Here is a 22,800-nt window from a genome sequence, read left to right as displayed (position 1 = left end):
CATGGTGTGACACTTTTAATCTGGTAAGATGCACAAAATCACATTTACTGATGCTAATAAGTGTTTCAAGCACATTTCCTACAACAAGGAAAGAACTTGACTCACTAAAATCACTTAAAACAGGTAAAATATGTAATATTTCACTTATTTTAAGTCATAATAAACTTACACCAATCTGAAAATGAGAAATGTTAGACACGTCGACTAGATTTAAGATCATTTCACTTGACAGGATAGCATTTTTTGCAGTGTAGCTTCCATTATTTACAGCTACATTAGCCTCGTAGCTCAAGCGCACAACCGAAGCAACTCCAGTCTATTAGATCTTCTCGAAAAAGCAAGCGACACTGAAAAAAAGCAACACTAAGCTTAAGTTACTTGATTCACATGTGCGTAAACATCCGCATTAATACATCTTACACCCACATTATTGTTTCCTTTCAGTTTATTTGTTTATTTAACCATCCTGCTGTAATTTATCTTAGTTGTGGAAATGATGTAAATAATAAAATCAGTAAATTCAGCACAGAGCTGGTTTTCTGCTGGAAGCTGCAGTGTGTAGAGGGTCTTTGTCAGATTTCGGAGGTGGGTGGGGGGTGATGTGAATCTGCTGCTGGATCGAGCCCCTGTCAGAGGCCGTGGGACACACATTGTTCACCGCTCTTTCTTTCTCTCTCTCTCTCTCTCTCTCTCTCTCCTCCTTCGCTCTGATATGCAGATAAGCCGACATTAAAAAGGTTCCCATGGAGACGGTAGGGTGACGTTTTACTGGGACCACAGAGAAAGAGAGAGAGAGAGAGAGAGAGACAGTAAAAAAATGAGAAAGATAACGGAGAGACAGAAGAATTAAGGAGCGTTAAGAGAGCGAGAGAAAGAAAGAGAAGGAGAGAGAAAAATGAGAGAGACAGAGACAGAGAGTGAGTGAGTAAAAGAAAACGAGAGAAAGATAAAAAGAAAAAGACACTTAATTAATGAGAAGAGTGAAAAAAGAGACAAAAGGAGAGACAGAAAAGAGAGAGACAGAAAGAAAGAGAGCAAAAGAAAATGAGAAATAAAGAGAGAGAAGAGAGATAGAGACGAATTAAGGAAATAGAGTGAGAGAAAGAAAGAAGAGAGAAAAGAAAGACAGAAAAAGGGTAAAGAGAGAGAGTAAAAGAAAATGAGACAGAGACAAAGAGAAAAAGCAGAGAGAGAAAGAGAGAAAGAGATAAAGAGATAGGGGTAAAGAGAGAGAGGAGAGAGAGAGATAGAGAGAGAAGGGAAAGAAAGTGTGGGGGTAAAGAGAAAGAGGGGAGGGGGAGGGTAAAGAGATAGAGGTAGAGAAAGAGATAGAGAGACAAGGGAAAGAAAGCGTGGGGTAAAGAGAAAGAGAGGAGAGAGAGAGATAGAGAGAGAGGGAGGGAGAGGGTAAAGAGATAGAGGTATAGAAAGAGATAGAGAGACAAGGGAAAGAAAGCGTGGGGTAAAGAGAAAGAGAGGAGAGAGAGATAGAGAGAGGGAGGGAGAGGGTAAGAGATAGAGGTAGAGAAAGAGATAGAGAGAGAAGGAAAGAAAGCGTGGGGGTAAAGAGAAAGAGAGGAGAGAGAGAGATAGAGAGAGGGAGGGAGAGGGTAAGAGATAGAGATAGAGAAAAATAGAGAGAGAAGGGAAAGAAAGAGTAGGGTAAACAGAGAGAGGGAGAAGGAGAGAAAGAGAGAGAGAGAGAGAGGTAGGGAGAGGGGGAGGGAGGGAGGGAGGGAGAGCGTAAAGAAATAGAGAGAGAGAGAGAGAGTGAGAGAGGGTAAAGAGAGAGAAAGATCGAGAGAGAGGGTAGAGAGAGAGAGAGGGTAAAGAGAGAGAGAGAGTAAAGAGAGAGAGAGAGAGAGAGAGAGAGAGAGAGAGAGAGAGAGAGAGAAGGGTAAAGGAGAGAGAGAGAGAGAGAGAGAGAGAGAGAGAAAGAGAGAGAGGGTAAAGGGAGAGAGAGAGAGAGAGAGAGAGAGAGAGAGAGAGAGAGAGAGAGAGAGAGAGAGGGTAAAGGGAGAGAAAGAGAGAGAGGGTAAAGAGAGAGAGAGAGAGAGAGAGAGAGAGGCCTATCTTGTTGGAGTCTGACCGAAATACTTTAAGGTTGGAATAAACAAGCTTTGGCTTTTTTGAGGGGAAACAAAGCGGGAAAAAATCTCCTGAGTGATTCGGCAGTTAAAGACGGCCTTTACCGATCTTTACCACCACCACCCGTCCTATTGTGGAGAGAGAGATAAAGAGAGGAGGTGAAGAGTTATAGAGAAGGGGTACAGAGATGGAGAGAGGACGAGAAAGAGAGAGAGGGTAAAGAGGGTGAGAGGCCTTTACCGATCTTTACCACCACCACTCGTCCCATTGTGCCTCTGTTCCTTTACCTCTCTCTACTGAGAGGCTCTGATAGGCTGTTAGATGACTATCTGTGTGCTGAATGTTCTGGAAGTAGCCTCGGCTTAATTCTGATCCCAACCACAACTTTGCTCCCTGTTTCATTTGAAATGTGGAAACAAAGCTGCAGCTGGACGCCTAATGGACTTTCTTAACTCTGTGGCGTTAACGCACTGCTGCCTCCTGCGTCTCCATGGAGAAACGGACACCAGTGATAATTGGTTTTTGTGTCGGTCCCCATGAAAATGGATTTTCAAATATTTTAGAGCAACTAAGGCCAGACGGACATGACGGCCATGCTTGTTATCCAGCCTTCACTACAAGAAAGGCCTTGAGAAAGCAGAGAGGGGCCTTTGGAGGGGCCTTTGTTTTAATCAGACACAACACAGGATTCAAAATAACCCCCTTTAGCTTCTACACCGCCCAACCAAACTGGATTCAACACATATAGGCCCAGTCACATTTCACCCCTCGCCCCTAACACTTAGCCCTACCCCTCCGTTTTCCGTGTTCACATCTGGGGGTAGGGTGTCCCGATTCTTGTTGAGATAGAGGGGTAGGGCGAAGTGTTGGGGCTACATGACCCTCCAAACGGAGGTTTTTCAGAGACTCCAGCCAGAGAGTTATGAGAGGTAAGATGGCTGAACAAGAGACCAAAGAAACCTACAAACGTGAGAATTTTCTCCGTTAAAAATTACGATAATCACTGTATTTTCTTAGTTTAATGTTTTTTCAATTTATTATGGTCCTTTTCTTCATAACAATCACCAAAAAATCACTAATAGTATGCTAATATATCACTAGCTAGATAGCTAAAATTCCCGTTCCACCTTAAATAGTCCAGCAGTTTTGACGCCTGAAGCGCCAGAATGTAACTGCAGCTCAATTTAAGGTGGAACTGGAAATTTAGCTAGTTAGCTACCAAGACGTCAGCATACTGCTAGCAATTTTCTAAATTTGTTATGAAGAATTTATATTCCATTTAAGGTGGAACGGGAAAATTCGAACAAGAAGCTGGTGAATATCTGACGTCAGCTTCATATCACTGAAGAATTAGGGGTGGGTGATAATAAATAATTGCCCCCCTCTTTGAAGATCATATGATGCCCTAAATGTAACTAAAGCCCAGCAGTGAGGAGCTGAACTTTACCTTCCTCTGCTGTCACTGCAGACTGGCAGGGTCGCCTACAGAGCAGCGCTGGTAGCTGTTAATGAAGTAATGCTCTTTTTATTTGAGGGTCCCATTTCAGAGGGAAGATTTCAACCACTACCCTGGTAACTCAGTTCCAAGGGGCAAGGAGACACTCGAAAACACGGGGTAGGGGTCAAAATGAGAAATGGGATTGAGCCATAGAGACATAGAGACATAATATTCTTAGTGATCCTACTTTTACTTTCACTATTTATCTAGTAAAGCTTTCTGCTCAGCTATTTTAATGTTTATTAACCATCACAATCTCCACTTCTCACAGCTCAGTGTCCAGTCTGATTCCACCCAATTTCTTCATAATTAAATGGATAAGATGTAATCAGAGTGGTTCAGAGTGGTTTGGTGTGAAGCGCTCCGTTCTAGAGAAACTTACCGAGTCAGAACTGTTCACAGTGGTGGTGATAGGAACCAGACGTCCACCTCTAAAAGCTCCCTCACAGAAAGATATCACATGATATGGTCATGATACACGCAGGTCATTGTAAGGCAAAAATATCCCAAAAGAAAAAAATTCCATTATTTTCTGGTTTCAGATAGTAAATAAAATGTCTATATTTGTGTTGTAGTCATGGCGACGCCTGGTTCCTATCACCACCACTGTAAACACATCCGAACCATTTCACACCAAACCGCTCTGAATCACTCTGTTTACATCTCAAACACTCAATTATGCAGCCGTTTTGGAAATTGGTGGTGTTGCCCTTCCAAGCCCTTAAAGAGCAGTTTGTCAGTAAAGTATTTATTTAGTCGTAAGTGAGTAACTGTCTGTATTAATAGTTCTACTCCTATTCAAGTCAATGATCGGTGTTCTTAAGAATCTTCCGGACTGTTTCCTCCCCCGAAACCTACCGGACTTACATATACACAGACAATGAAGGTGAAATAGGGTGGCAGTGTTTTCCAGAGTTTACAGTGATAATCATTAACGACACAGACAAAACAAAACATTAGAAACACAGACACAACAAACACTTCCATCATCGCGTTAGCGCGGGGCACAGTGAGCTCTTCAGCACGCTGATTAAGAACAAGTGGCAGCACTTCCTGTTAATTAAACACTAATTTCTTGCATAAGATTTGTGTTTTACACATTAATGACAGTGTTTCACACGTACACAGTGGGTGACGGGAGGAAAGCAAGCAGAGGAGAGGAAACAAGGATAGACTTCAGCGATACCAGACGGAACTCAGAAGAACTGCATGCGTTCTTAAAGAAAAAGACGCCAAATGAGGGACGGACTCTAGATAGCATGCGAGGAGAACTCAGGAACAACACAATTTTCAGTGGCCATATAAACATTATAGGCCTTCAAACTTTGTCTATTCGCTCTTTTCAACAGCTCTTGGCTTAAACGACCGGTTCTAGGAAAAACGTTTTGATTGGTATGGAACCTTTTACATCATGTGGAGGTTCTACGTGGCACCACAAAAGGGTTCTGCTATGATTACAAGCCATCCACTTTTAAAAAAGATGGTGGAAGGTTCTTCATGGGTTGTTTAGTAAAGGGAATGGTTCAATTTAGAACCATGAGTTCTACTTAGAACCATCTGCATGCTTAAATGGGTTTCTGCATGGAGGAATGGTTCTACAGATTGATGGGGAATGTGTTGCGTATGGTTCTATATAAAACCTTTTTGAAAATCGTTCTAAATAGCACCAAAAACTGGTTCTTCTATTGACGTCGTCACAATAGAAGAACCTTTTTTTGGTGCCATTACCAAATACAGTACCTATACCGTACCTACAGCGTGATTAGATTAAGTGCAGAACCATAAATCGGCCTTGAATCATGAACTACAAAGGGTACCATGTGCACTCTAGTAGTGTCTTTAGTAAAGATAATGGTTCTATACAGAACCATCTGTGAGTTATCAAGTTCAACGCATGGTGAAAATGTTCTTCAGACTGATGGAGAATGCATTGTATATGGTTCTAGCTAGTACTGTTTTGAACGTGGTTCTATATAGCACCAAAAAGGGTTCTTCCGTTTTTTACAATGTCAAGCTTTTTGGTGCTATATAGAACCCTCTTCAAAAATGGTGCTTTATAGGACCCATATGCAACACATTCTGCATCAATCCGCAAAACCTTTTCACGATGCAAAGAACCTTTCAAGAACGCAGAAGGTTCTTTGAGTGTTCATTGTTCTATATAGAATCACTGTCTTTACTAAAGAACCCTTGAAGAACCATCGTTTTTAAGAGTGTATATAGAACCCCTTTTCGTACACCTTTAATAAAAGTGTGGGTGTGTGGTTGTAAACAGAACCATGAACACTTAAAGAACCATTTGAGCAGAGGAATGGTTCTTTGCATGGTTAAATGGTTCTTCTCTGATGTTGTGTAAGGTTTTATAATGATTGTATTACATATTATTATGAGTTATAACATGTTATTATAATGGCACTATAGAGAACCTGTTTTGCTAAGAGTGTGACAGAGGGAACCAAATGCGGTTCCCCTACGGCATCGTTCCAAAGAAACCTTTCTGGCGCCTTTTTTAGGGTAATGAGTTTCGACATCAATGAATGAAAAAGTGGACAAGAAGCCTCGGGGTCAGATACGACCTCATCAGGAGGCTCTGGGGGTCAGATTTGGAGAAAATAGGTCAATACATGTAGGGCAGTGGAGCCGAAGCGGCTCCATAGGCACTGTTTACTTAAGAACCGATGAAGTGTGGTGATGTAGCCGCTCTGAACAAGTTATTAAACGTGGTGATTTTTAAGACCTTCAGAAATATGATGCACCGTTTTATAACTGATAATCAGAGCCGTGTTGGAACTGAGACCAACATCAATAACTGACCTTTTATGCATTTTGACATAACAGCACAAACAGCACAAACTACAGGGTGATTCAAAGAGATTCATCCGATTTCAAAGCGCCATATTTTTACAACCGTGAGGCGCCTATAGGAACCAATCACAATCCAACTGAAAGAGGGGGTCATAGAGTTTCTGACTGTCAGTGGAAGATGGCTCCCTTCAGTCTGCGAGGAGATGAGACCCCTGAGCAGAAAGCGTTCTGCGTTCTCCACTTCAATAAGAGTGAATCCATCATAACTGTGCAGTGTGATTTTCGTGGGCAGTGAAGCTCCAACAGCTCAGAGCGTTCGGCGTTGGTTCCACAACACTGGATGATCTCCGAAATCGCACTGAGAGAGCTGTGAGTGCAGCGACACCCGACATGCTCAATCCAGTACGGGATGAATCTGACTATGGTGTTGATGTTGTCTGTACAGCTGGAGGTGGTTCATACTGAGACCTTGTACAACTACATAATAAACTTTATGCTCATTTAAACCATTTACAGTTCACTGCATTGATCTGTAATGATTTACATGTGAAGTAAATCATTTTGAAATCAGACGAATCGTTTTGAATCACCCCGTATACGGAAAGTAGAGACACTCTACTTCGCATTCACTTCAAATAATAAAGCCATACACTCTTAAAAAAGAGGGTTCTTCAAGGGTTCTTTAGTAAAGGGAATGGTGCAATTCAAAACCATGAGTTCTACTTAGAACCACTTACATGCTTAAATGGCTCTTGCATGGAGCAATGGTTCTACAGGAGAATGTTGGTTCTGTATAGCACCAAAACGTGTTCTCCTATTGTTACGAGCTTGACATTGTTACAATAGAAGAACCCTTTTTGGTGCTATATATTTTACAGCGTCACATGTGGTTCTCAGCACAGAAGTATAATAAAAGTATAATAAAATTAATTTTACATTCATTTTAGATCATTTTAGCTAAATAGTATGTTTATGTATTATTAGATTAGATCTTAGATCAGACCAGGCACTCTATTTGTGTATTATTGGTTGTAATCATTAGCTGTAATTATATATTGGATCAATAATAGCAATAGAAATGTCCAATTTATTGGTGAATAACATATCGTTGTTGTCGACAACAAAAACCTCGTATCTCCAAAATTACAACTTTACAGGAGAAGGAAAAAACCTTCTTTACTTTTAATGTAAGTCAATGGAACCAGAGTTTTTTTTATGTGACTTTTGGCCATTTATTTTGGTCCGTTCATCATGAAATTTACAGATAATATAAAGGACCACAGGTATTTTCAAATTATGCCAAAAACTGAAAAACGGCAAAAATGGAGATATGTGGTTTTGTCCCGACAGCAGCGATATCAGCCATAGTAACAGTTACTGAACTCATTGAACTCAATAAATAGCGGATATGAACATGGTGCACAACAAAAAAGTCATATTAGCCCTTCTGGAGAATAAGGTTCAGACTCATGCAAGACTTCTGGGTAAAATAAAAAAAAAAAAAAAACAAACAAACAAACAAAAAAGCAGTCATGTCGGTCGGGCAGCTTCACTGCGGCAGGGTGAGAATGAAAGACGTTACCCGTGAGAGAAACTAACCTTCGCGCGGCTCTGAGAGGTGAGTTTATGAGTAGGTGGAGAGATGGAGATTAAATGGAGACAAATGGAGACAAAGGTGAGAGACAACAGAGAGAAAACAGACAGATGTGAATCGACAGTGGCCAGTATAATGGAAACATCTATCGGACATAGATGTAAACACAGAAGATGGCACAGACGCACACGTGCATACAAACCCATGAAGTTCTGGATGAGTCAGCACAGAACCCACCTTCTACCTGAACACAATCCAGTTGGTCAGAACGCATGTGAACTTCACTGCGTCGAGTCTGTCACACTTTAAAGGGCCCATATCTCACATTTTCCTTATATTTTCCCCCTGAGGTCCAGTTTTGTGAGTGTTTATGTACCAAAAAAAGGCACAATTTCATTTTAGGTTACTCATTTTAAACCTCTCTTCATCCCAGACTGTTTTTCTTACTGTGCCTTTAAGACTAGAATATGTAAATGAGCTCTGTTCTGATTGGCCGTCCTGTACTGTGCCTCAATCAAAAAGCGGTCCGGGCTGAAACACTCCTTATGACTTTGATGTGTGGGTGGGGCTTAACCGCTGTAGTCATATGAATTGGTGGGCATATAAATTTTGTGACTTCACAAAAGCAAAGACTTTAAAACTGGCTGTTCTTGCAGCTTAGCTCCCGTAAGCCAGGGGTCGGCAACATGCGGCTCTTTTCCTGCCCTGTTGTGGCTCCACAGCTGAATCAGATTTGTAGGTAAAAATAAAATAATCCTCCTTTACAGTAAAATAAAGCTCTGCTGATCGTTCAACACAGTTTAACAATAAATGGTCTTAAACTCTGGAGTTAATGTAGAACTGCTAATTCACCCTTTAACACTGAAGATCAGCGCAGACTGCTGGTCACCATAGCAACACAGACAACAGTCTCGCCTAGCTAGTAGCTAACGAAACGGCAAAGAGAGAGATTTAAGATGATAACACTAAAAAGTTGCGAGGCTGAAGTCAGCTTCTCGTTCGAATTCTCCCGTTCCACCTTAAATGGTGCAGCGGTTACATTCTGGCTCCTCAGCCACCATTTAAGGTAGAACGGGAAAATTTGGATAAGAAGCTGGCGAATGAGAAGCGACTTCAGCCTCGTAAAAATCAAATGTTTACAAGAAACTGTTCTACTTTTGCGGAAAAGTTTCCTGCCGGAGATGCGAGAAAAGCAGCTATAATAACCTATACTAACACTTTACATACTGAGATGGTAAAATGGACATAACACATTGAGGCTCTCAAGGTGGTTTGATTTTCACTGAAAGGACAAAATGGCTATTCTTAACATTTAGGTTGCGACCCCTGCCATAGGCGGACTTGGTAAGTGAAATTCGGAACATCACCAGTGTTTACATACTTTACTGAACTCTCATTTCACAGAATCTTGGAAAGTTTCTTTTCTGTGATATGAGCCCTTTAATGTGTTTTAACTGCGTTCAGTATAACTTCATGTGAAACTCATTCACAGCTAAAACCATTCAGTGGCACTTTAACCCTTAGAAGTCGTGAGTAAATGCTGTCATGTTTGAGGTTCTTGAAGTATAATAGCATAAACACACACTTAATGGGAGACAATAATATAATATAAACACCGATCAGGCATAACATTCTGACCACCTCCTTGTTTCTACGCTCATTGTCCATTTTATCAGCTCCACTTACTATATAGGTGCACTTTGTAGTTCTACAGTTACAGACTGTAGTCCATCTGTTTCTCTGATACTTTGTTAGCCCCCTTTTACCCTGTTCTTCAGTGGTCAGGACCCCCATGGACCCTCACAGAGCAGGTACTATTTGGGTGGTGGATCATTCTCAGCACTACAGTGACACTGACGTGGTGGTGGTGTGTTAGCGTGTGTTGCGCTGGTACGAGCGGATCAGACACAGCAGTGCTGCTGGAGTTTTTAAACACTGTGTCCACTCACTGTCCACTCTATATTTTTGGTTGGTGGACTATTCTCAGTCCAGCAGTGACACTGAGGTGCTTAAAAACTCCAGCAGCACTGCTGTGTCTGATCCACTCAGACCAGTGCAACACACACTAACACACCACCACCCAAATAGTACCTGCTCTGTGAGGGTCCATGGGGGTCCAGACCACTGAAGAACAGGGTAAAAGGGGGCTAACAAAGTATGCGGAGAAACAGATGGACTACAGTCTGACAATGACTGTAGACAATGAGCGTAGAAACAAGGAGGTGGTCATAATGTTATGCCTGATCGGTGTATATATATATATATATATATATATATATATATATATATATACACACACACACACACACACTTCTCCACTGCTGGTAGTACATGTCTGAAACACCACATTCCAGTCAGACAGTAGTGTTCATGAATGACATATCATCACTGAGCACCGTCTGACTGGCATGTACATCTGTAGTGAGATATGTATCTACATATGTCAGTGTTATTTGAAGGCCGCACGCTGACAGAGTAACAGATGAGATATAATGACAGCAGAGTGAGAGTGAGAGTGAGAGTGCGGGAGAAAGCCAGCAGAGTGAGAGTGAGAGTGAGAGTGCAGGAGAAAGCCCACAGACGCAGTCGCTTTCTGAAACACTTACAGCTCAATGTAAACAACAGCAGAGATCTGAACTGTGCTCTCGCCTTCAGCAGCCAGGAGAAATGTTTTACACTGTTTATCTGGGCAGTGAAGTGTGTTTTACCAGAAAAAAAACACTATATAACATTAAAATAAATACAAATAAACACAAATACAGCACTCAGTAGCCAGATTGTGCTGTTTTCAGTACAGTTATTAACATGTTGGTATATATTTAGTATATATTCCACCATTTAATCTCTGTTACAGTGCATTTTCTCCAAGTTGCTGTCACACATACTGTGAAATGTAAAGAAGATGATCTAACAAAGCTGAAAGGTTTTAGCGCTCAGACTTAAAGGGGTTGAAAATAAATGGTAAAACAAGGAAATCATTTGAGAAATTTTACAATTTTGCTTAATTTTAGACTGAAAAAGTATAATTTTTGTACATTGATGAAACTACATGAAAACACACCACTGAATACACTTGACTCAAATGTGCACATTGTTAAGCTTGAGTAACTTAATGTAGAACGTTTGTCATTTAAATCTTATTTTTGCGATTTTATATACAATTATAGTATAAAGTGTAGAATTAAATATCACAAACTAGAAAAAAATTGTTTATTCACAACTTTAAGTATTTTAAGTGATAAATAAGACACTGTTACAAATAAAAAAACATTCTAAATGATAAATAATGTACCTGTTTACAAAAAGTCTGGCAAAGTTATCTAGATTAATTTATTAGAAATTCATTCTGGATATTAATTTTATTTATTAAAACTTCATTCTGGATGTTAATTTATAAGAACTTCATTCTGAACATTCATTTTATTAGAAAAACAATCTGGATATGAATTTTTCCATGCCTTGATTTTAGACATTAGTTTCATTAGAACTTCATTCTGAATATTTATTAGAAATTCATTTTAAATATTAACTTTATCAGAAATTCAATCTGAATATGATTTTTTTTGTAAATGTATTCTGGACATTAATTTTAATAGAAACTCATTCTGGACATTCATTTTATTAAAACTTAATTCTGCATATTATTATTAGATAAATTAGATACATATTTTATTAGAACTTCATTCCGAATATTAACTTTATTAAAGTTTCATTCTGGATGTTAATTTTATAAGAACGTCATTCTGGATATTAATTTATTTAAATCTTCATTCTCAATATTCATTTTATTATAAACATATTCTGGACGTGATTTTTTACTACACCTTGATTCCTGACATTAGATCTTCATTCTAAATATTAACTTTACTGGAAACTCATTCTGAATATTAATTTTATTGTAAATGCATTCTGGACATCAATTTTAAAAGAACTTTAGTCTGGACATTAATTTTATTAAAACTTAACTTTGCATATTCATTTTATTAGAAATTCATTCTGGATATTAACTTTATTAGAACTTCATTCTGGATATTAATTTATTTAGATCTTCATTCTGAATATTAACTTTATTAAAGTTTCATTCTGGATGTTAATTTTATAAGAAAGTCATTCTGGATATTAATTTATTTAAATCTTCATTCTGAATATTCATTTTATTAGAAACATATTCTGGATGTGAATTTTACTACACCTTGATTCCTGACATTAGATCTTAATTCTGAATATTTATTAGAAATTCATTCTAAATATTAACTTTACTGGAAACTCATTCTGAATATTAATTTTATTGTAAATGCATTCTGGACATCAATTTTAAAAGAACTTCAGTCTGGACATAACTTTTATTAAAACTTAACTCTGCATATTAACATTATTAGAAATTCATTCTGGATATTAATTTTATAACAACTTAATTCTGGATATAAACTTCAATAGAACTTCATTTTGGACTTTGATTTCTTTTGACAAATGAATTCTTGGTCTTATACGTCTTAGTCACTGTGGAATCATCTCAGCATTGTTTACAGCCTCCAATTAATTAGCTAAAACATGCAGCTCTAGCATGAAATTTCAGAATCATGCAACAAAATTGGTGTTTTATTATTGAAAACGGTGAAAACTTTTTGATGCTAATATTTAAACACAACTAAAAGTTTACTTACGAATAACAACAACTAAGTAAATATGCATTTTGCTCATGAGGACAGGTACGCATTAGCGTCCGTGAGCTGACCGCGGTGTGTTTGCGTGCGACGGCGATGCAGAGGCGCAGTGCAGTGAGGAGGAAGCGTCTGGAATAAGACGCAGTAACATTCCTCACTCATGACGTTTTCACTGGCAGCACAATGCAGCGCTCTGAATCCTAATCAGCGCGTTGAACAGCAGCTCAGAGGCGAACTCTTTAGCGCTTGCGTGACAAGTGAAGGGTGGCACTGCGGCGCCACTCGCTTCAGGCAGTTCTGGCAGCGCGCCATAAGCTCCCCGCTATTACCTGCGTGGAAAACTCGGAGCGTTTACACCCACAACAACAGAGCTGTGTTTAACAGACAATGCGCGGTCACTATTATGCCTCTGAGCCTGTGTGCTAATGCTGCAGGTGGCTTTGTTTACTCTTCGTGCTGCTTACCTTTCCTCCGTCGGCCAGGTTTCGTTACGCCCTGGCCGGCACTAATGTTCCAAAACTGTTTTCAGGGTAGTTGCTATGACAGAAACGGAGCATAAAGGATCTACAAGCTCCACTCCTCGCTCTGTTCAGCCTCTCTTCACCTGACGTATCCATTCAGAGCCTATAGCTGATCAAAATCTGCTCCCAGAGAAGCTGGTGAGCGAAATGCTGAGCATGTTGGTCAGTAAAATGTGGAAGTGGAGCTTCTCTGAGCTGCAGCGTTTCCTATCACTGTGTAAAAGAAGCTCCACGCTGCTTTAATGTTGGATGCACTGCGATTCAGAACTAAGCCTGAACTGGACGGTGGCCATAAAAAGTATCTGGATATTGGTGTCATACAAAAGGAAGTTTATTGTTTGAGGAAACAAAATGTCAAATCAAGTGGCCTTTATTTAAAAGGCCGACATGCAGAAATGACAATTATTTTTCAGATGTTTTATATATATATATAATAACTGCTGTTGTCTGGCAAATTTTGTCATTTTTCAGCTTTTGACATAGTTTGAAAATGCCTATGTTGTAATTTTCTGGATGTTAACTTTATAAGAACTGCATTCTGGATATGACTTTGACTAAATCATCATTCCCAATACTCATTTTGTTATAAACGCATTCTGGATAAGATTTTTAATACATTTTGATTTTGGACATAATTTATTGACAGTTCATTCTGGATAGCAATTTTAATAGACCTTCATTCTGGACATTAACGTTATTAAAACTTAATTCTGCAAATTACTTATTCTTAGTATGAATTTTATAAAAATTTCTTCCTGAAAATTAACTTTTATATATACATATATGTTCATAAATTCATATATATAATATTTAAGTTACATATGTATCGCTGTTGTCTGGCAATTTTTGTCAATTGCATTTTTCCGTTTTTGACATAATTTGAAAATGCCTGTTGCTCTTTACATTGTGTGTAAATTTTATGAAGAACGGACCAAAATAAACGGCACAAAATGACCTAGAAAAAAGTCTGGTTCCATTGACTTACATTAAAAGTAAAGTAGGTTTTTTCTTCTCCTGTAAAGTTACCATTTTGGAGATACGAGGTTTTGGTCCATCAACAGTGATTTTCACTCTTAAAGCAGTTCCTCTGCAGGTTTACATCTAAAAAGCTTTTTGTGCACTTCAGAGTTTATGATTCCATCAATGAGCTCGAGTTCAGTGACAGCACTGTAAGAAAAAACAGCTCCAGACTTTGAGGTTTCTGTGCTTCACGGCAGCCTGAGTGCCGACTGCCTGGAGCTCTTCTCCAGACTTTATCCACACAAACAGTCCAGCATCAGTTCAGCGTCAAGCTAAAAGTGTTTTTCCAACAAAAAACATAATTTTGTTAAACATTCTCTGAAGTAAGCTAAAAAGTCTTCCTTTAAAAAGCCACTGAGGTATGAAATTTCATTCAAATTCATATTTGTGTTCGCGTCTTTAAAAAGGCAGTTTGTGACATAAACAAAATAAAAATCTACAAACGTTCAGCTTTGTTAGATTCCGTTCTTTACATATCACAACGAATGGAACGAGAGCACAGATACATCACGATACTAAAGAAGAAGAGTTCGACTGTTTGCCTCTGCATTAAAGGGTTAAAGCACTTCTGACTCCGAAGCTTGGGTTTGACCTCAGTTTCACCTTTTATGTACACCGGCACTCCTTTGTCAAGATACCAGAGCAACCCAAATGCTGATTTTCCAGACACTGAATGTCAAAAACAAAAGTTCAGCCCATGTGGGGAACCAAAACAACAGTACATCATCAGTCAAAACCAACAGGCGCTGCTGTGGAACAGAGTTAATAACACTGTTTTGATAGAAGAAGCAGCTGCTGTGACCAAACAGACAAAAGAGAAAAGCTGAATTATTACAGGCAGAAACAGGGACTTCAACACAGACACACAGCACCAGTCAAAGGGTTAGACGGGTCTAATTTATTATAGAGACAGACAGACAGGCAGGCAGGCAGACAGATAGACAAACGGACAGACAGACAGATAGACAGACAGAGAGACAGACAGATAGATTAACAGACCAACAGACAGAGAGACAAACAGAGACAGACAGAGAAAAAGATAGACAGACAGACAGACAGATAGACAGATAGACAGATAGATAGACAGGCAGACAGACAGACAGACAAACAGACATACAGACAGACAGACAGACAGACAGATAGATAGAGAGAGACACAGACAGACAAATAGACAGACAGACAGACAGACAGACAGATAGATAGATAGACAGATAGATAGATAGATAGACAGACAGACAGACAAATAGACAGACAGACAGACAGATAGATAGATAGATAGATAGATAGATAGATAGATAGACAGAGAGAGAAACAGATAGAGAGAGAAACAGACAGCTAGATAGATAGAGAGACAGATAGATAGATAAATAGATAGATAGATAGATAGATAGATAGATAGATAGATAGATAGAGAGAGACAGACAGATAGATTAATAGACTGGCAGACAGACAGACAGAGAGACAAATAGACAGACAGACAGACATAGATAGATAGATAGATAGATAGATAGACAGCTAGATAGACAGAGAGAGAAACAGACAGACAGCTAGATAGACAGACAGACAGAGAGAGAAACAGACAGACAGACAGACAAATAAACAGACAGACAGAGAGGCAGACAGATAGATAGATAGATAGACAGATAGATAGATAGATAAATAGATAGATAGATAGACAGACAGACAGAGAGAAACAGACAGACAGAGAGACAGACAGATAGACTGACAGACAGACAGAGACAGGCAGACAGATAGACAGACAGACAGACAGACAGACAGACAGGCAGATAGATAGATAGATAGATAGATAGATAGATAGACAGACAGAAAGACAAACAGACAGACAGGTAAACAGATTAAACTGAGTGGGCGTGGCCAAACTCTTGACTGGTCCTGTATGGCTGCAGTGTGTTAATGGTGAACACTGAAAGGACGTCTCTGCAGAAACGGGAGGGTGAATTAAACACCGCGCTGTAGTGAAAACGCCTCCTACCTCTGACGTAGAGGTTGGCAGGAGCCGAGTATCGCGTCCCAGCGCTGTTCATAGCCACACACTCGTACTTCCCCTGGTCCGACTCATCGCTGTTCTCAATCTGCAGAGCTCCTGAGGACGAGAGAGATAAAAAGGAGGCATGAATACATAAATAAGCAAATATATATGTAGACATAATACGTCTCCCAGCACACCTGCATACGACCCCTGTTTAAATGTCAGGCAGGTTCTGCAGAGTTGATGGCATTTTTCTGAAAATGCCCACTAAGCTGTTTGCATGCAGCTGATTTTGCAGGTTGTGTCCACAAATCAACAAATATTTGCCTCACAGTGTCACTGTAGAGAAAAGCTTGCGCTACACTAACGTCAAGCCTGTGACTTACGGCCAATTAGCTCACATCACGTAACTAATGACAGCTGTAAATGCACTAAACCCCTGAAAAGAACTTACTCAACAAAACACCAAAACCACCAATATTAAACAGCTCGCGGCATCTGGAGAGATGTTACTTTCAAGCGTCTCAATTATCGTCTCAATTATTCGGTTGACTTAAATGATACAACACGGGTCATTTTAACCACTTTACGTCAGACTGGCTTTCCATCACCCTCATATCTGGTCATTTAAGGGCAAAAAAGAAGATGCTAAGATCATTTTTTCACATCACAGATTTTTACGTCTGACAACCAAAGACAAGGTTTACAGAAAGCTGGCAAAATCCAATTAAAACTAATGAGAAACGCAGTTTTGTCAAAACATCATCATTTTGCGGACGTCCAGAGAGGCCATGAGGTAGTTATCATTTTCTGCATTGTTATTTTGAGACAACGAGTTAATTATCTTGTTATCTCAAGGTAACAAAATTGTTATCATGAAATAACAATTTACATATCTTCTTATCTCAAGATAAAGTTATCATGAGATAAGAGTTATTTAGCTTGTTATCTCAAGATAAAGTTGTTATGTGTCTATCTCAAAGTTGTTATCTTGAGATAATGAGTTACTTATCTTGTTATCTCAAAATAACAACTTTGTTATCTTGAAAAAACATGTTACTTATCTTGTTATCTCAAGATAACAATCCAGAAAATTACAGCAACAACTCTTGGTCTCTCTGGACTTCCGTAACATTTAGAGTGTTCATTTCAAATGACTTTTATTTTGCATGTATACGCTGTAAAAAAATGGCTCATCAGATCAACCTAAAAAAATGACTTCATACGGTAACAAACAGAACGTAACGTGGGCAACTGAACTCGATTCACCAAAAAATTACACAGACTGAAAGAATCGTTCATCAAGGTATTTATTTAGGTTGAATAAAACTAGTTCATTTACTTGTTGCCACATGAAGTATTTTTTAAAGTCAAGACCTTTTTTTACAGTGTGTGTTAGCACAGTTCAGGGGTCGGCAACCTGCGGCTCTTTTACTGTCCTGTTGTGGCTCCACAGCTGAATTAGATTTGTAGGTAATAATAAAATAATCCTCCTTTACAGTAAAATAAAGCTCTGCTGATCGTTCAACACAGTTTAACAATAAATGGTCTTAAACTCTGGAGTTAATGTAGAACTGCTAATTCACCCTTTAACCCTGAAGATCAGCGCAGACTGCTGGTCACCATAGCAACACAGACAACAGTCTTGCCTAGCTAGTAGCTAACGAAACGGCAAAGAGAGAAATTTAAGATGAACATCGATAATTTGGAGACAAATGGACTTGTCTGCATTTATAATCAACTCCAGCTGGTTTCCTGATACGTTTAATCTGCAACGAGAAACTGACAAACACTAAAAAGTTTCTCATTCGCCAGATTCTTGTTCGAATTTGCCCGTTCCACCTTAAATGGTGCAGCAGTTACACTCAGGCACCTCAGGCACCATTTAAGGTGGAACAGGAAAATTTGAACAAGAATCTGGCGAATGAGAAGCGACTTCAACCTCATAAAAGTCAAATGTTGAGAGACATTTTACAAGAAAATATTCTACTTTTGTGGAAAAGTTTCCTGCTGGAGATGTGAGAAAAGCGGTTATTCCTGAGCTAAAGCTTAAAGCAGAGAAAAGTAAGTCTGTGTTCTTGTTTATATTATTTTTTTATATTTTATATTATTCTTTATATTATATTTTATATTTATATAATTTTAGATGTTTTAGCCTATACTAGTACATTAGGACATACCGAGACATATTTAAAGCCAAGATCGTGAAACATTACTTCAATAAAATGGGCATGAAATGTTGTGGCTATCAAGGTGGCTTGATTTTTACCACAGTTCTGTAAAGCTTGTCCCACCTAGCAATGTGCGAAGCACAGACAGGTCAACCGAAATTCAATTTCAAACTTCTCAGCTTTCTGATAAACACAGCTACAAACAATCAGCAAACGTTCCCTGTTTAAGAGTCACAGCTACAGATCCTGGACTGTTTACGCTAAATAATAACAGAATGTCCTGCAGTGTCAGAAACCACATAATCAAGTCTATTAGAGATACTGAACAACTCCACACGGTTTGAAGCTGGAGTAATGGTTTAGGTACACAGTCAGCACAACGCTGATCAATACCAAAGCCAGTTTCACACCAGAGGCGGCGAGGGTGAGCGTCAGAAGCTGAGACCCCTCCGCGATGCTTATCATTTCACACCAGAGGTGAAAGCAGGTTCTGTTTGCGTTGCGTTTATTGTTTTTATGTGGATTACATTTGAGCACAGCTGTTCAATTAGCTGTTAACTGTTTACTGTGAAGTGTTAACCCAGATTACTGTCCTGCATTCAAGGTTTAACTAGTTAATAATCTCCTCAAACTGGTTTTAAAAGCACACAGACTCTTATTTTGGAAAATAAGCAATTTTTTTTATTTTGGAAAATAATAAATCTGACAATTATTATAAACAAAACTGAGAGAAAAAAGTGAATGACTAGGCCTCGTATTAAATGATTTGGTTGAAAATGTTATCGATGACACTGAGCTCATTTAAAATGATTTACTAAAGTAATTTACAAAGCACAGCTGAAGAACGAAATGAAGGAGTAAGTAAATTAGACTGTGAGTGGAAAATCAGTGGCCACAATGGTATTTTGTCTAACGCTGCGTTCACACTGGCAGCGGCACGATGCGACAAAGTGGCCGAATGTCATTCATTTTCAATGAGAGCTGGCGATTTCAGGCGACAAGAGCTAGCATGAACGTCGGCAACGCAAAGTGGGTGGAGTCAGCGAGGCGCCAAAGGTGAGTGGAGTTTAACTTTATGGAAATAAGGAGAGAAGCGATGTGACGATGACCAACAGTAATTAAGCCTTTAACCAGAGAACTTGTAGAGAGGAGAATTACCACTCTGTAATGACTTCGGGTTTCTCTAAACGCTAGATGGCGCTCCTGAGCGAGTTCAAAATGAATGAGTTAAGATGGAGCATTTGAACAAAATCATAGTTTATAAATATTTGTAATATTTAATATAAAATAATTTAACACTGCTGTTATATTTTTAAGAGCTTTTAAACTCGAGTTATAGGAGATTAAAACGGCGCCTCATGCATGGTCATAACGTCAGTGATGACAGCCAATGAGCTGCTCCGCTCGCCAACCAATCAGCACTCAGTAGCAGTAATGTTAGCGACCTGCTGCCCAAAACCTGTTTGCTGTAGAAAAAAGGAAACAGGTGAGTTTTCTTTGTGTTTTTAGTGAAATCCATCCTTCTACTTTCTAAAATGAAAGAAAAGGTTCTGGGCGAGTGATTAAAACTATTTTAACTTTTCGTGTTTAGCCGCTTAGCTCCATTCTCCGCCATTCATTGAGGCGGCCACTGTTTTGAAATCATGTTTTTGATATAACGAGGGAAATAGGAAGAGGCCAGACTCCACATAAACTGGCTCTAACTGAGCAGCGTAGTACGTGCTCTATCTGTAAAACCGGTTCGCTCTTATTTTTGGTTCATAGATAATTGTTCCTACTAGAGATGGAAAGATGGCGGCAGTGCTTTCGTCCCCAAATAGAGAGTAATCGCGAAGACCAAACAGTTTTCCTCACATACAGACTACACAGGGATTAAATAAAAATAAGCACACAAGTGGTTTCTCACCAGGGTTTTTATTTTTACCTTGAACGCATCTGATTTGGCCTTGGCGTCAGTGAATCCATGGCAAACAACGTTTGAGTTCAGAAACGCCCACAGGCGATGAGCAATCAGCGATTTGGGCGACAAGAGGTGAGAAGTCGCTGCCGGTGTGAACGCAGGGTAACGCTCTGATTAACCACCAGCGAGTCGCCTGAAAAACACTGAGCAAAAAGCCAGCGGGCCGCCAACGTTCCCATCGCTCGGCCAACTGAGGCCCTCTTGCTATCTGGAACAATATAAAATTGACTTGCTACTGTTGATCACTTTCCCATCATGTGGTGTACATTGTTTATAGTTTAACAGAGAGTCGCTGCTCTTTATCCGTCGCCGAGGAGGAGGAGGATATGCAATGTTAACCTACATAGACAGGTATCTAGAACGTTCTGAACTGTGAGCCTATGGAGTTCCCTGGGGCAACACTCTCAACTCTCACCCCTTGATAGACTGGAAAAGACCTCTGGACAACCTACGGGGGAGAGTGTCGTTGGTACACTATTATTCAAAGCAGCTGCCAGGTAAACAACTCTGGGAACAAGAGCTTTCCTGTACTGGTCCTTCCTTGGAAAGAAACACGATATGGGCTAATTTAAGTCACTCCTCTAAAAATCTGGCACATCAGTTTATCCGTTATATAAAAACACCTTACAGGAGATATCAAATAAAACGTATTTCAAGTTGTACCTGTAATATCTGTAACTCTGCATCTGGTACATTTATGTATATCACTGTTGTCGGATGAAAAGTTCGCATCTCCACTTTTGATGTTTTTCAGTTTTTGACATAATGTGAAAATGCCTGCTGCCCTTTACATCGTGTGTAAATTTCATAATGAAAGAACCAGGGGAATGGCCAAAAATGACCTGGAAAAAATTCCAGTTCCATTGACTTGCATTATAAGTAAAGTATGTTTTTCCTTCTCCTGTAAAGTTACCATTTTGAAGATACGAGGTTTCATCCGACAGCAGTGATTTGTTTCTGTTTCTACCCATAAACTGCTGGCATCACGCACCAAAATAGACCGGCGTCTGGTGTGAAACGGCTTAATAAGCTTCGGTCAGCTACATTAGCCTCGTATGTATCTTCAGTGCCAGAACCGAAGAAGCAAACTTCAGACACCCAACAGTCCTGAACTTATCGACTACATGTGGAACGAGAGGGAAAAATAGTCACGTTTTTCTCTGAACATTTCCTTTAACCTGGTAAAACAGCAGCAGAGCGTAATGCAAATCAAAGTCAAGGGGTTACTGCTCGTTTCCCATGGGCGCGTCCCCGCAGCGGCGCGGCCGAGGGAGAAACACCAAGCGTTACTCACTCTGCGCTCAACAGAAACTGATTGCTGGTGTTCCCCATTCTGACAAGCAGCAAATTACTAATCAATTCCGAGATTGCTCAGCACTGATTGCCATTGCCTCTCGCTCTTGACAACGCATTTGGCTCGAGTGCCCCTATCGCAAGGACGGAAATGAAATAAAGAACAATATGCATTCGCTTCCGAGGAACTAATGGGGAAGCCATCACTTACAGGCGCGTTTTACCCTGGAACATGTTCGCCAGATTCAATCACACAAGGCAACAGAACGCTGCATTTAAATAATATATAATGAATGGCTTACATTCGACCTCAATTAACCACAGCAATTACACCATGATTTTTGAAAGTGGTTCATTTCGTGACTTCCATTTAGTGCATAGTAATCCTGCCTGGGTGACAGTGAGACAGTCATGCAGCTTTTACATTGGGAACACGTTTCGGCTCTGACGAGGACGTATGGAGTGGACTCATGCTCGGCACCTTGAGCTGAAGAAGACAGACACATTCAAATGAGTGGGGCCATGACTGGGATGATCGTGGGAAGGGTTGGGTGGTGTTGCATATAGAATAGAACACAGAAAAGAACACAAAGTCAGCTCAATCTGTGGTTAATTAGCTCAATCTCACACTGAAATTATGAGAAATCTGAAGTAAACTTATCAAAAAATATTTTTTTTAAACAAAAATACATGCCTCAATTATTGGCTCCCCAATTAGAGGATCCTAAGTCCTCTCTGTTGGACAGAGGGGTGCCAATAATTATGAAGCTGGCTGTAATTATACTGTTTTTCAAATAAAAGAAACCTAATGAGAAACTGTAGAACAGACTCAGTTTATATCACAATACCTACATTTAGAGTCAGTTATTCATTCAGCCTAATGAGAAACTGTAGAACAGACTCGGTTTATATCACAATACCTACATTTAGAGTCGGTTATTCATTCAGCCTAACGAGAAACTGTAGAACAGACTCGGTTTATATCACAATACCTACATTTAGAGTCAGTTATTCATTCAGCCTAATGAGAAACTGTAGAACAGACTCGGTTTATATCACAATACCTACATTTAGAGTCGGTTATTCATTCAGCCTAATGAGAAACTGTAGAACAGACTCGGTTTATATCACAATACCTACATTTAGAGTCGGTTATTCATTCAACCTAATGAGAAACTGTAGAACAGACTCAGTTT

The 22,800-nt window shown here is 39.5% G+C and overlaps 1 protein-coding gene across 1 annotated transcript in view; it reads right to left on the bottom strand.

Moving 5' to 3' along the window:
- The window catches only part of ptprfb (protein tyrosine phosphatase receptor type Fb), a 240,049-nt gene that overhangs the window by 138,301 nt on the left and 78,948 nt on the right, over window positions 1-22,800 (bottom strand). Inside the window, 1 exon segment of the mRNA XM_036556368.1 lies at window positions 16,184-16,294. Coding sequence (XP_036412261.1) covers window positions 16,184-16,294 — 111 coding nt within the window.

Source organism: Colossoma macropomum, unplaced genomic scaffold, assembly GCF_904425465.1.
Source record: "Colossoma macropomum unplaced genomic scaffold, Colossoma_macropomum, whole genome shotgun sequence".
NCBI lineage: Eukaryota > Metazoa > Chordata > Actinopteri > Characiformes > Serrasalmidae > Colossoma > Colossoma macropomum.
The sequence above is the reverse complement of the archived record's forward strand: the minus strand, read 5'-3'. Positions and strand labels throughout refer to the sequence as shown.